Source organism: Rhyacophila brunnea, unplaced genomic scaffold, assembly GCF_057557595.1.
Source record: "Rhyacophila brunnea isolate RB1 unplaced genomic scaffold, BYU_Rbru_1.0 scaffold_4, whole genome shotgun sequence".
NCBI lineage: Eukaryota > Metazoa > Arthropoda > Insecta > Trichoptera > Rhyacophilidae > Rhyacophila > Rhyacophila brunnea.
Genome location: NW_028233068.1, coordinates 26,239,497 through 26,253,755, shown reverse-complemented (window position 1 = coordinate 26,253,755; position 14,259 = coordinate 26,239,497). Strand labels below are relative to the sequence as shown.

The 14,259-nt window shown below is 32.0% G+C and overlaps 1 protein-coding gene and 1 long non-coding RNA gene across 2 annotated transcripts in view; one reads left to right on the top strand and one right to left on the bottom strand.

Annotated features, from left to right (window-relative positions):
• LOC147067155 (uncharacterized) overlaps positions 1 to 14,259 on the bottom strand; it is a 561,518-nt gene that overhangs the window by 417,360 nt on the left and 129,899 nt on the right. The window lies entirely within an intron of this gene.
• Positions 1 to 14,259, top strand: part of Hmbs (porphobilinogen deaminase-like protein l(3)02640) — a 31,928-nt gene that overhangs the window by 1,681 nt on the left and 15,988 nt on the right. The window contains exon 2 of the mRNA XM_085954902.1: positions 11,688 to 11,760. Within this exon, the coding sequence (XP_085811028.1) occupies positions 11,688 to 11,760 (73 nt within the window). The remainder of the gene's footprint in view (positions 1 to 11,687; positions 11,761 to 14,259) is intronic.

Here is a 14,259-nt window from a genome sequence, read left to right as displayed (position 1 = left end):
TATATTTCAATTTAACAATCAACATGTAGCGTACACTCCGGCAGTTGCAGAAAAACTGGTATTGCCAAATAAGGATGTTTTTCTATTGAGGAATGGTTGCTTACAATTTTCTCTATCTAGTATGCTCTAACATACATTGAAAAAACAATATGTGAATTTGTCAGACCCACTGTTTCAGAAACAGTCATTTGGTGACTCAAACCAGCCAGTGTTGCCATCTTTTTCTATGCTGATTATAGTACCTACAGAGATGTACATGAACATTTCTTGACTTGAATCCGTCAAAATTATAATATATTTGGTGGAAAATTTTAATATTGTACGTTTTCCGCACAATCAAAGTTTTAATATTATTAGGTATTATATTATACTAGCTGAGCCAGCTGGCTCTCGCCAGTCTGTCTCGCTAGGTCTTGCAGACAGCTTTTCGTCATAGTGACTTGGTGTTGGATTTTAATATAATAATTGTAAAGCGTGTATAGACCAGTGGCGAAGGGTGGAGGTAGGCTGTTAAGATTCGCTATAAATAGTGCACACTAAACTTTTTTAGTCATATGTATTTGTTTTTATTGAACTAAGACTACAATTTACAGATGGTGTTAGTAAGTTTTTAAAAATCAACTAAACCCTGCCTAAACGAAACCATAATAGTTTTAGTCTAATTTGGGCAATACGACAAAATTGTGCACACTTTTTCATTCATAGTTATTTGTTTTCGTTGGATTAAAAATACATACTGCACATATTCTTGGTTATTTTTTTTAAATTCATTAAGCCCTGCCTAAACCAAACTATAATATATATAAAATATTATTCTATTTATAAAATATTCAAAGTTATGTATGATTTAATTGCATAATTTTAGATATTTTATAGATATACATGTATTTTTTGACTATTATCTATTATGGCTTGGTTTCTTAGGGTTTAATTGAATTTTAAAAACTAACCAACATTATCTGTAAATTGTAGTCTTATTTCAACGAAAACAAATATCCATGTCTGAAAAAGTTTAATGTGCACTGTTTATGGCGGATCTTAACAGCCTACCTCCACCCTTCGCCACTGGTATAGACGGCGTCATAGTTTTCCCTTCGGGATGGATTTTCATTCACGTCAGACAGTTGAAAATTTAGCTGATTTGTCAGTTTTACGATCTGCATGTCGTCACTGCCAATACAAATTTGGAGTCTGGCCTTCTCAATATCGTCTGACACCATTTCAGGCTGCTAGGTCTAGCAGAACAGCTGGCAATCGCCAATTGCTACCACTGTCATTTTAATTTTAATACAATATATGTGTAGGTATGTGCATTTAAATATGATAAATAATTATACATCTCAATCGTGATTATCATAAATAGCGATCCAATATAACGCGAATATTAATCTCTTTCGGGTCCCATTTACATAATAGAAAAAGGTTAGCAGCATAAAAAATAAATTTAAACATTATTTTGTTTCATTGTCTATAAAAAATAAATGCTCGGAGCCATAGAATAATATTTTAAAAATCATATTTTGATTTAAAAATTAACCTTAAACAATATAGTTTCCCGGTGCGGGACATTCATATCGAGACAAATGTTGATAAATAATGAAGCAATACATATTATATCTGATAAAAATAGGAATTTATAAGACCTAAAGATGTGGAATCAGCTTAAAGAGGCCTTCATCCAGCAGTGGATTGATACAGGTTGATGACGATAATGACGATATAAATGGGTAGGTATATAAAATCACAAATTTAAAAAAATATTGCAGTTTATATGACCAAGAAGAGTAGAATTAGGTTGGGATAACCTTCATCCAGCAGTGGATTAATCTTGGTTGATGATGATAATGACGATATTATGAATGGGAAAATATAATATCAGCAAGTTTGATAAATATAGCAATTCATATGACCGACAGAAATTCAAACAACTTAGAGAGGCCTTCATCCACCGGTGGATTGATTCAGGCTCATAATGATAATGAAAATATAAATAGATATAATATAATATCACCGATTTTGATAAATACAGCAATTCAAATGACAGAAAGGAGTAGAATCAGGCTTGGGAGGCCATTATCCAGCAGTAGATGGGTTCAGGTCAATGATGATAAGGACGATAGAAATAGGTATAATATAGTAGTAAGGAGGTCTTTATTAAGCAGAGGATTGATCCTGGTTGATGATGATGATGATGACAATATGAATATGTAGATAAATATAGTATCACCGATTTTGATAAATACAGCAATTCATATGACAGAAAGGAGTAGATTCGGGCTAGGGAGGCCATTATCCAGCAGTGGATTGGTTCAAGTCGATGATGATAAGATGGATAGAAATATGTATAATATCACAAATTCGTTAAACCAATAGTAGTAGAATCAGGTTGCGGAACTCTTCATCCAGCAGTGGATTGATCCTGGTTGATGATGATGATGATTATGATGACGATATGAATATGTAGATAAATAACATTAGAAATTCAATACTGTCAATAATACAATCAACGTAGAGAGGCCTTCATCCAGCAGTGGATTTATTGAGGCTCGTGATAATAATGGCATTATATATAGATAGGTAGATAATAATATAATATCACTGATTTTGATAAATATAACAATTCATGTGTAAGTAAGGAGTCGAATAAGGCTGAGGAGGCCTTCATCCAGCAGTGGATAGGTCAAGATTGATGATGATAGGGACGATAAAAATAGGTAGATATTATACAATATGACTCATTTTGATAACTATAACAATTCGTATTAATTTCTTTCATTGTTTGCAATAGCAACTTTGTTAGTTTAATATGACTATATTGTGATCTATGGAAATTAGTAGCCTAGTTAATTATTCAATAAAAAAAATAGTGCGTAACAGCCACAAAGAAGTATTTAAAAAAATCAAATTTGGAATATCATGTTATCTATGAAATGGCGGACAGTGGCGCACGCTCCTGTCAAAAGATATTATACGTAGTGAATTGTACCAGGATTATGGTTTTTTCACCGGAAAAAAGTGCGCCAATGTCTACATTACGATATTTGAATAAAAATAATCGAATTCGTTTGTCAAATAAAGGATTAGAAGGTCTTCAGCGACGAAGACGTCATTCTGTGAGGCGTAAACAGTAAATATGGCGATTGTATACGGTGTGTAAGAAAATATCGGATATAAACGTCACGTACATGTAAAATCATGGAAAATTTCTGAAATGTGTTCAATTCAATCGGTAGATAAATCGGCAGCGCACAGTTTGAAGTGAAGATGTAAAAATAACAATAAAATGTCGCTTAAATGAACTGTTAGTGCGTTTTCCAAAATCTCTTAGGATAATAATATATAGGAGACTAGCTGAGCCAGCTGGCTCTCGCCAGTCTGTCTCGCTAGGTCTTGCAGACAGCTTTTCGTCATAGTGACTTGGTGTTGGATTTTAATATAATAATTGTAAAGTGTGTATAGACGGCGCCATAGTTTTCCCTTCGGGATGGATTTTCATTCACGTCAGACAATTGAAAATTTATCTGATTTGTCAGTTTTACGATATGCATGTCGTCACTGCCAATACAAATTTGTAGTCATGTGCGTAGTCTATTCTGGAGTCTGGCCTTCTCAATATCATCTGACACCATTTCAGGCTGCTAAGCCTAGCAGAACAGCTGGCAATCGCCGATTGCTACCACTGTCATTTTAATTTTAATACAATATATGTGTAGGTATGTGCATTTAAATATGATAAATAATTATACATCTCAATCGTGATTATCATAAATAGTGATCCAATATAACGCGAATATTAATCTCTTTCGGGTCCCATTTACATAATAGAAAAAGGTTAGCAGCATAAAAAATAAATTTAAAAATTATTTTGTTTCATTGTCTATAAAAAATAAATGCTTGGAGCCACAGAATAATATTTTAAAAATCATATTTTGTTTTAAAAATTAACCTTAAACAACATAGTTTCCCGGTGCAGAACATTCATATCGAGACAAATGTTGATAAATAATGAAGCAATACATATTATATCTGATAAGAATAAGAATTTATAAGACCTAAAGATGTGGAATCAGCTTAAAAAGGCCTTCATCCAGCAGTGGATTGATACAGGTTGATGACGATAATGACGATATAAATGGGTAGGTATATAAAATCACAAATTTAAAAAAATATTGCAGTTTATATGATCAAGAAGAGTAGAATTAGGTTGGGATAACCTTCATCCAGCAGTGGATTAATCTTGGTTGATGATGATAATGACGATATTATGAATGGGAAAATATAATATCAGCAAGTTTGATAAATATAGCAATTCATATGACCGACAGAAATTCAAACAACTTAGAGAGGCCTTCATCCACTGGTGGATTGATTCAGGCTCATAATGATAATGAAAATATAAATAGATATAATATAATATCACCGATTTTGACAAATACAGCAATTCAAATGACAGAAAGGAGTAGAATCAGGCATGGGAGGCCTTTATCCAGCAGTAGATGGGTTCAGGTCAATGATGATAAGGACGATAGAAATAGGTATAATATAGTAGTAGAATCAGGTTGCGGAACCCTTCATCCAGCAGTGGATTGATCCTGGTTGATGATGATGACGATATGAATATGTAGATAAATGTAATATCACCGATTTTGATAAATACAGAAATTCATATGACAGAAAGGAGTAGAATCAGGCTAGCGAGGTCTTTATTAAGCAGTGGATTGTTTCAGGTCGATGATGATGATGATGATAATGATGATAATGACGATATGAATATGTAAATAAATATAATATCACCGATTTTGATAAATACAGCAATTCATATGACAGAAAGGAGTAGAATCAAGCTAGGGAGGTCTTTATTAAGCAGTGGATTGGTTCAGGTCGATGATGATGATGATGACGATATGAATATGTAGATAAATAATATAATATCACCGATTTTGAGAAATACAGCAATTCATATGACAGAAAGGAGTAGATTCGGGCTAGGGAGGCCATTATCCAGCAGTGGATTGGTTCAAGTCGATGATGATAAGATGGATAGAAATATGTATAATATCACAAATTCGTTAAACCAATAGTAGTAGAATCAGGTTGCGGAACTCTTCATCCAGCAGTGGATTGATCCTGGTTGATGATGATGATGATTATGATGACGATATGAATATGTAGATAAATAGCATTAGAAATTCAATACTGTCAAGAATACAATCAACGTAGAGAGGCCTTCATCCAGCAGTGGATTTATTGAGGCTCGTGATAATAATGGCATTATATATAGATAGGTAGATAATAATATAATATCACTGATTTTGATAAACATAACAATTCATGTGTAAGTAAGGAGTAGAATAAGGCTGAGGAGGCCTTCATCCAGCAGTGGATAGGTCAAGATTGATGATGATAGGGACGATAAAAATAGGTAGATATTATACAATATCACACATTTTGATGACTATAACAATTCGTATTAATTTCTTTTATTGTTTGCAATGGCAACTTTGTTAGTTTAATATAACTATCTGATCTATGGAAATTAGTAGCCTAGCTAATTATTCAATAAAAAAAGATTGAGTGAATAGCCACAAAGTATTTAAAAAAAATGAAATTTGGAATATCACGTTATCTATGAAATGGCGGACAGTGGCGTACCCCGCTGTCAAAAGATATTATACATAGTGAATTGTACCAATATTATGGTTTTTTCACTGGAAAAAAGTGCGCCAATGCCTACATTACGATATTTGAATAAAAATAATCGAATCCGTTTGTCAAATAAAGGATTAGAAGGTCTTAAGCAGGGGGGTGTATCAGGCATACACTTAAGAGGTATTAAATGATTTGTATACAGTCCAGACTGTAGAATTCTGTTGGATCGACTGCTTAACAAAATGGCGGTATGTCATGTGACTGGATATTGTAGGTATCTACTAGAACTACTGTTACAAAATGGCGGTGAAAAATGTGACCAGCTATCATAGATGTTATCCAGCTATATTGTACATTTATATTTGCCATGTGTAATAAATATTTTTTTTTATTCAACGAATAATTACAAGATTCAGAAATGTCATACTTACATAATTTTAAAACACTTCTGAAAAATATATGACTACTAGAAAAAATCTTTTTGAAACAAATACGACACCCAGCAGGATCGTGAAGGATTAAATAATTATAATGTATGTTTATTATCTCTTCATTATTTATTAATGTTTCTTTATAAAATAAATATATTCTTTGAACCTTGTGTTTATTAAGTGGAGAAATCTTATTTCAATTATTTCCAATTATTTAATTATCCTCTAGATAATTTATTAATAATTTTTCATATTACAGAGTTTTTATTGTGCAGCATGTTTATTATAGGTATTGTTATAATTTATAATAAATTGTGACATTTTATTTAATTTGTGATAATATATGGATGTTAGTTTTGTTGCAAAAAAATACCATACCTACTATAAGTGACATTATATTTATCTACATATTCATATCGTTATCATCATCATCAACAACTAGGATCAATCCACTGCTGGACGAAGGGTTCCGCAATCTGATTCTACTACTGGCGGTTAAACGAATTTGTGATAGTATACCTAAGTCTATCATCCTTATCGACATTGACCTGAACCAATCCACTGTTGGATAAAGGCCTCCCTACCCTGATTCTACTCCTTTCTGTCATTTGAATTGCTGTATTTATCAAAATCGTTAATATTATATTTATTTACAATATATTAATATCGTCATCATCACCATCGACCTGATCCAATCCACTGCTGGATAAAGGCCTCCCTACCCATATTCTACTCCTTTCTGTCATTTAAATTGCTGTATTTATCAAAATTGGTGATATTATATTTATCTACATACTCACATCGTTATCATCATCAACTAGGATCAATCCACTGCTGGATGAAGGGTTCCCTAGCCTGATTATATTACTAGCGGTTAAACGAATTTGTGATATTATACCTATTTCTATCATCCTTATCAACGTCGACCTGAACCAATCCACTGCTGGATAAAGGCCTCCCTAGCCTGATTCTATTTCTTTCTGTCATTTTAATTGCTATATTCGGTTGTATAATTGGTATATCGGTTGAGTGGATTTTGCGTTAAAATCAGACAAACGGATAGACAGCTGCTGATAGAGATTACAAGTATATATTTTGAGCCAAACATAAATATACGTCAGTAAATTTGTATCTTGATCTCGATTCAATAAACTCTGTGACCATATCGTGCTTATTGATTTAATAAGTGTTTGTCGTACTGTATATTTTTATCTTTTAACATTTTTGATGCGCCATTTTTTTTTTGATCTAGCCTTTCTATTTTAAATAATAATGTGTAAATTATCATTTTCGTTGTGTCATCTTAACTGACTTACAAATAAATAATTATTCATCATTCGTTTAACTCCAGATCATATACAAAATGAAAACACTCATGAATCCATGAGGTATTACAAAAAAAACAATGTGACTTTCAACAGATGGCACACCGATCAGGAATCAAACGTACTAACCATACTCTGAGACATTCGCAGCAGAGAGGTTAAAATGGAATATAATAATATGTCATAATATTTTTCCTATGAAAATAAGTTTATTAGGTCGAGAGTTCTTATTTTGAATATTTATATTTTGTTTACTGGATTTTTCAAATGTCAAATTAATATGAAACAAAACACAACCGGATTGGTGAAAAACACATTGAAATCTACTAAAACGTGTGTGAAATTAATTACTTTTCGTAATAATTGACTAGTAATAATTAAAATTAGATACAATTTATTACAAAATGTCAAAGGATAGGTGTGCAGTAAAAGGGTGTGATAATTTACCAACCACGAGTAAAAAGAGTTAATAAAACATGAAACGGTGGTGAAATTCTGTCGATCCCAAAGACTAAGGTGGGCTGGACACGTTGAGAGAATTCCTGAGCACAGGACGCCAAAAATCATGACCAAGTGGATCCCAGAGTGGAAACGGTCTAGGAGCAGACCAAAGAAGAGGTGGGCTGACTGTATCGAAAAGGACTGGAGAAAGATGGGGAGGGCTGGAGACTGGAGAGGAGCAGCCAGGGAAAGGAGCGTGTGGAGGACAATTGTAGAGGAGGCCAAATCCCGCCCCGGGATGTAGTGCCGAGAAAGAAGAAGAAGGTACCTACCTACTTATACATAAGGATAAAAATTCTCATGATTTTTGATAAATTTGATATTTTAAGGGGTACTTTAAATAAACTAATGTGTTCCTCAAAAAATCGATTCTCTAGCGAGAATCATAATATAATACTCTTTAAGAGTAAATGACATTTTATCATTTTGAACCTTGAATCTATAAAATAAAACTACATGAATTAATTTGTGTAGATATTTAAATTAACATGGCGTTAATCGTCTATAATGAAAATGTACTTATTTATTTTTGCAATGTTTTCCGCTCATTTATCAGTGTACATAGTTTCAATATTGCATTGCAAATGGAATTCTTCCAATTAAATGCTATCTCATTTAATATAATTATATAAGCCTTCAGTAAAATTTCTTGTGATTAATTGAAAAATGTTAAACCTTACTTTGATTTAAGATTTTATTGAATTTGTCATATTTCATTCTGTTTTCGATAATTTGATGATATTTTGTTGTAGTATTAAGTATTTATATTTTTATTGTATATGCTGTTCTGTGTATTTCAAAAAATAAAATGTCAAACATATAATATTTTTTTGTTTTTAATTCCCGCCTAAGTCCCAGTCCAAGATTCAAGCCACTTTTTAAAACAAAGACCTCCAGTTCAAGATTCGAGCCATTTTTTAAAACGAAGACCTCCAGTCCAAATTAGAGAGAGATATATAGAGAATGATTTTGAACCACTTCTACACATTGATGTGGCTTATCTATAGTATATAGTATATTAGTCTATGGTCTTAAGCGACGAAGACGTCATTCTGTGAGGCGTAAACAGTAAATATGGCGATTGTATACGGTGTGTAAGAAAATATCGGATATAAACGTCACGTACATGTATAATCATGGAAAATTTCTGAAATGTGTTCAATTCAATCGGTAGATGAATCGGTAGCGCACATTTCGAAGTGAAGGTGTAAAAATAACAATAAAATGTCGCTTAAATGAGCTGTTAGTGCGTTTTCCAAAATCTCTTAGGATAATAATATATAGGAGATAATTATTAGGTATAGTACGATTTTTTTAAATGTTCATCAATACCAAAGAAAATTGCGCTGCAGGCATCTATAGCTATGGGTACATCATTCCATACAATATGTGAACAGAAAAAGAGATACTTTTTCCAGAATAGTTGTAGGTGTCCGACAATAGTCTGTAATAATCACCCTTGGTAAGTAAGTAGATACAACATAAAATTTTCTTTTAATTTAAAAGTAATAATAAAATTGACATAAAAATTCACCCAAAATGCATTTATGGAATGATTATGGCAGACTAACCTTCAGGACTAGACTAAAATATTGTAGTCATTTTATTTTTCATACACTTCGTCCATATACATCAATGGTTGCAAAATTTCGAGAAAGGTGTATGAAATTGTTACTTTTTATTACATAGAATTTACATAATTTATAAAAAGGAAATAGGATGAAATCTTGTGGCACACTTACCAATTAATTATTGATAGTGTGCCATGGCACACCAGTTAGGAAGCTATGGGCTAAAACCAATGACATATTAAATGGACAACTCACTTCATATCGGCGCGCACGAGAAATTGTGCATGAAAGTCATTCACAGATGTATAGGTAGACGTCACGTGACCATATGACGTATCCATTCCCATTATGCGATACAAGCTTCGAGAATTTATAGTAATATAACCTTTATTGTAATGGCGTATTAGTGTCATTACTCATTACGTTAGAAACAGATTCTAGGTTGCTTACGACTTCTCGCAGATTAGACGCATGTGAGCCCAGCGCATCACAGGCGTCTGTCTAATGGTTTCTGTCATTCAATTGCATTGAATAAACATTCATCAATATCTTAAAATGGCATTTTATCAATAATAAATAATACTAACAAATGAAAAGTGATATCCCATCTTTCTTGGAGTGCTTAGTAGATTTTTTTTTTACAATTTTTAACTAGGCACATTGGCATTTTGTAACACAATAATAACGGCGGAGTCGAAACCTGACAGTCAGAAATTTTGTATGGGCAGACCCAGCGATGTCGCCAGACCGCTTGCAAGCAGAATGTTCATTTGAGCGTTGGATACCGATATTAAAATATGAATTTCGCCATCCGGCAGACCCGACACAAAGTGAGTGTCATTTTATTTTCCAGATGCTTCGTCCATATTAATGTCATTGGCTAAAACAAATAAAATTATAGTAAAGGTCGAGAGTATTTGTTATGAAAACATTTTATTCAACAAACACTAAGTAACATTTTTCATTTAACATTCTCAGTTACCTATTGGTACCAAATCTACAACCTGAGATTAATGTCTGAATTCCTCATCGGAAACTGAAAAATAATCAGAACCTGATTAAAAATACCTTTAAAACAATCGTAGTTTATTCTAATTTCACGCACTCGCACATCGTCTAGCAGGTAACCAAGTGCGGCATTCCTAGAAAAAAAAATCTCTTTAACCTTCGTCGAGCGTTCGCCAAATAAGTTTCCAATGGGGGAATTCAGACAGGTCGTAAATTTAGTATCACTATATTATACAAACTGTTCTATCTATCTATTTATTTGTTAAGGCGCCAAGACATATTATTTAAAACTGCATTAAAGGTATTTTTTGAAAATATTACTATGATACTCGGATATCTCAATGTCAAAATAAGTTCTGTATATTTGAGTCGAGCAATATGTGGCATACGAAACTCAATAAATATTCATTTTAATTTGTAGAGTTTGGTGCTGTTTATTCAGCTGCGCAACGAAAATGTTGGGATGTTGATTTTTCGCAAAAATAATAAGTTGATGATAGTTTTATTCATGATCACATACACTTGATTACTCTTAAGTGTATACTTAAATTATTGTTAAGTAAGTACTTATTGGTTATTCTTATTTAAATATTTTTAAAACATTCTTGCTTGCAAAATTATTTATATGTAGGCCACTTAGTAGGTACTTATGGTGGTCCAGGGTCAGAGCAGTTATTCATCATTTAATATGTCTGTGTGTCTCGAATCAATGAGCCTGTTCACCACACAGTTTCTCAGTTTTTTGGAATCAAACTAGACACCTTGTTTAACTTACTTACTATTATTTATTTATTCAATCACTTAATTTTACTTAATAGTTAGAAAAACATTAACTATGGAAGGCTGTCAGAAAACTATTGTTTATTATTATGGCGTGTCGATCGGTAAAAAGTGGAAGAAAACTTAAATGATATCCAATTTCCTATGTGCATAATGTCATAATAAGGGAAGAATAGTATGTCATATTGAAATTTGGTCATCGCCTGAAGACAAGTCAACAAAGCTTATGAATCAATAATTATTGTGACTGAGCATCAGCGCATTGAATTAAGATTATTAAATTCTTTAAATATCCTGCGGCGTGGCATCCCAATAAATTAATTATTGTACCCCAAGTTGTCGAGGTGAACACTGATGTTTATAGGAGAATGTGCAATTTTATGAACAAATAAACCAACTATTTGTATCTTTTATGATTTCAGCTGGCGCTTATTCAGACCCGCTATGTTATATCCCGGCTCAGGCACCTACATCCTGACAAGGAGTTTGAAATAGGTATGTGGACAGTCAAATTGTTAAATTACTGTTAGTGAACTCAACTTGATTTGTAAATACTCTGTACTTAGACAATTGTTTTTATTCACAAGCCAATAAGCAAAGGATGGGGGAGGTTTTGACCCCGTCATAATCTGTCCCCCCTGTCTAAATACACTGTAGCTTAGTGTTCTTAAAATATTTTTGAAAGGTAATTAATGTTGATATGGGTGAGTGTTTAGAGGCCGGAATGCTGTATGAAGGTTGAAAATGAAGAATTTTGGGTATTGTTGCGAGATTAGTTTAGATAATAATATGTAGACTTTGTAAGAAAGTATACAATATTATAATAACTTATCTTTTCTCATCTTTAATGACCATATAAAAATATATGTACCATAAAGAGTAATGTTGTAAACATCGTCATGTTAAAATTGAGAATAAAGCCATATTTGATTCATGTCCGTGGTTATAGCACCTTTCAAATTATTATTTTGTCAGCACAAGCATTATTCCATTTTCATAAAATTTATCAGATTGTAGTCAAATATATTCAGTAAATTATTCAATGGAATTTGTAATCGACTCTTATATTGGAGAAATCGGAACATTTTGTGTTCCGTATTTGCCTTGATAATAATATATTATATTTTATAACAGTTTTTTATTATATTAATATCTGAAGGCACATTCTTTCCCATTCAAAAATGCTAAAATAATTAGAGAAAAGAATAGTCTAGAGGCGTATAATCACATTCAATATCAAACCATATTTTATAATAGAAATTCATAGTTTAATTTTAATACATATTACCTACCATTTTTTTAAAAGAAAGAATATCAGATAATAATGTATAAAACTCAGTGGCGAAGGCTCCATACTTGGCGATTATTTAAAGCATACCATCTAAGAAAATTAGTCTAAAGACATTACAAAGTTAAAAAAATAAACAGACTCATCTGTCGTCAGAATCTTCAAATATTGAATTTAGAATTCGTATCAAAGGTAAAAAAATATGCGACAGGCGCCGCCTGTCCTCAAAGATTATTTTGTAATGAATTCAGATCTATTTTGTATCATCGTCAGGTCATGTTACCTCAGCCTCGTCTACCGAAATGTATACAATACGGTAGGCTCGAAAGACAAAAGCTTAAAACCTTTGCGCATAATATTATTGTCTATGACTGCAGCTTTAACCAACATAACTAATAATAGATAATATAAATTTAATTTAAACTAGATAATTTAAAAAAAAATAATTTCTATAGCATTCAATCACATATAATATGTACGTAGATAAAACATCTTTGTCAAAGATCTTTAATACCGGCCAAAGACTATAATTATAATACATTACCCGAAACCAACTGAAGTCATGTATCCCACAAAGTTGGGCCACATCTAAGGTCTGTGATATTTGCTATCACTTCTCTTTTCTACTATGAACGCAATGCAGTATTTAAATGTGCGAACAACGTTATTAGGGCTAATGATTATTTTAGCTGAAAGTCGTTTTGCATAGCAGCAGTTTTCACATAACTGCATACTATACATGAAAAAGGAATAGAACATGTAATAAAAGTTATTTATAAATAAGCATTTCATTCCCAAAATTGGATTACACTCCATGTACTCCTGTGTATAAAGTATTATTATTCTCATAGCAATGTACAGTGGAACATGATGGTTCATTTTAAATCATGATCTCATTACCAGATATTGAAAACAATTCATATTTGGAAAATTTACAATGGCATATTTAACTTTGAAGTCGATTTACTCATTGCGCTCACCGGTTCAATCGCCGACTCCTCAATTATGTTTCTGTTTTAACAAATTGCCATGTTGCTAAGTAGATATTTTAATCATTGTTTTACTCTGTTGACAGCGTAACATAAACAAGAATTTAATGCATAAAATAGGTATAAGTATAGTCATTTAAAATAAAAAAAACTCAATATCAGAAGAGATAACATAATTTATTTGAAAATATAATGAACAAATGAAATTTTTGCATATAAAATAAATTTTAAATTACAATAATTAAAATTTTGTAATTAAAGATGTTTATTAATTGAATTGGCATTTACATGGTAGAACAGCTGTCAATAAAAATAACTCGATTATCATAGAATTATTAAGGAAAAACTTTAAAAAATGTCATTTTAAAGAATCGTTGAATTGATTTTTTCTCTTGTATTTGGAAGTTTAATTTTGTTTTTCATGTTAACCATTAGCTTAGTTCTGTTTTTCACAGGTGGACTTTGACCATTTATTTTGTTATTGTAAAATAGACCTTTTTGTCACAGGACATGTATTTTTGTGGTTAATTAATAGTGATTGTTTTCTTTTTAACACTACAACGGCCACAAGGCTAAATTACAGTAAAATAATCACAGAATCATCTGTTAGTCTTGAGATAATCACAAAGATTTCAACCCATCGGTTCATATGAACATATTATGAACTCGCCAGATGTGATGTTTGAATCCACTACCCATGTCATTCGAGACAGACGT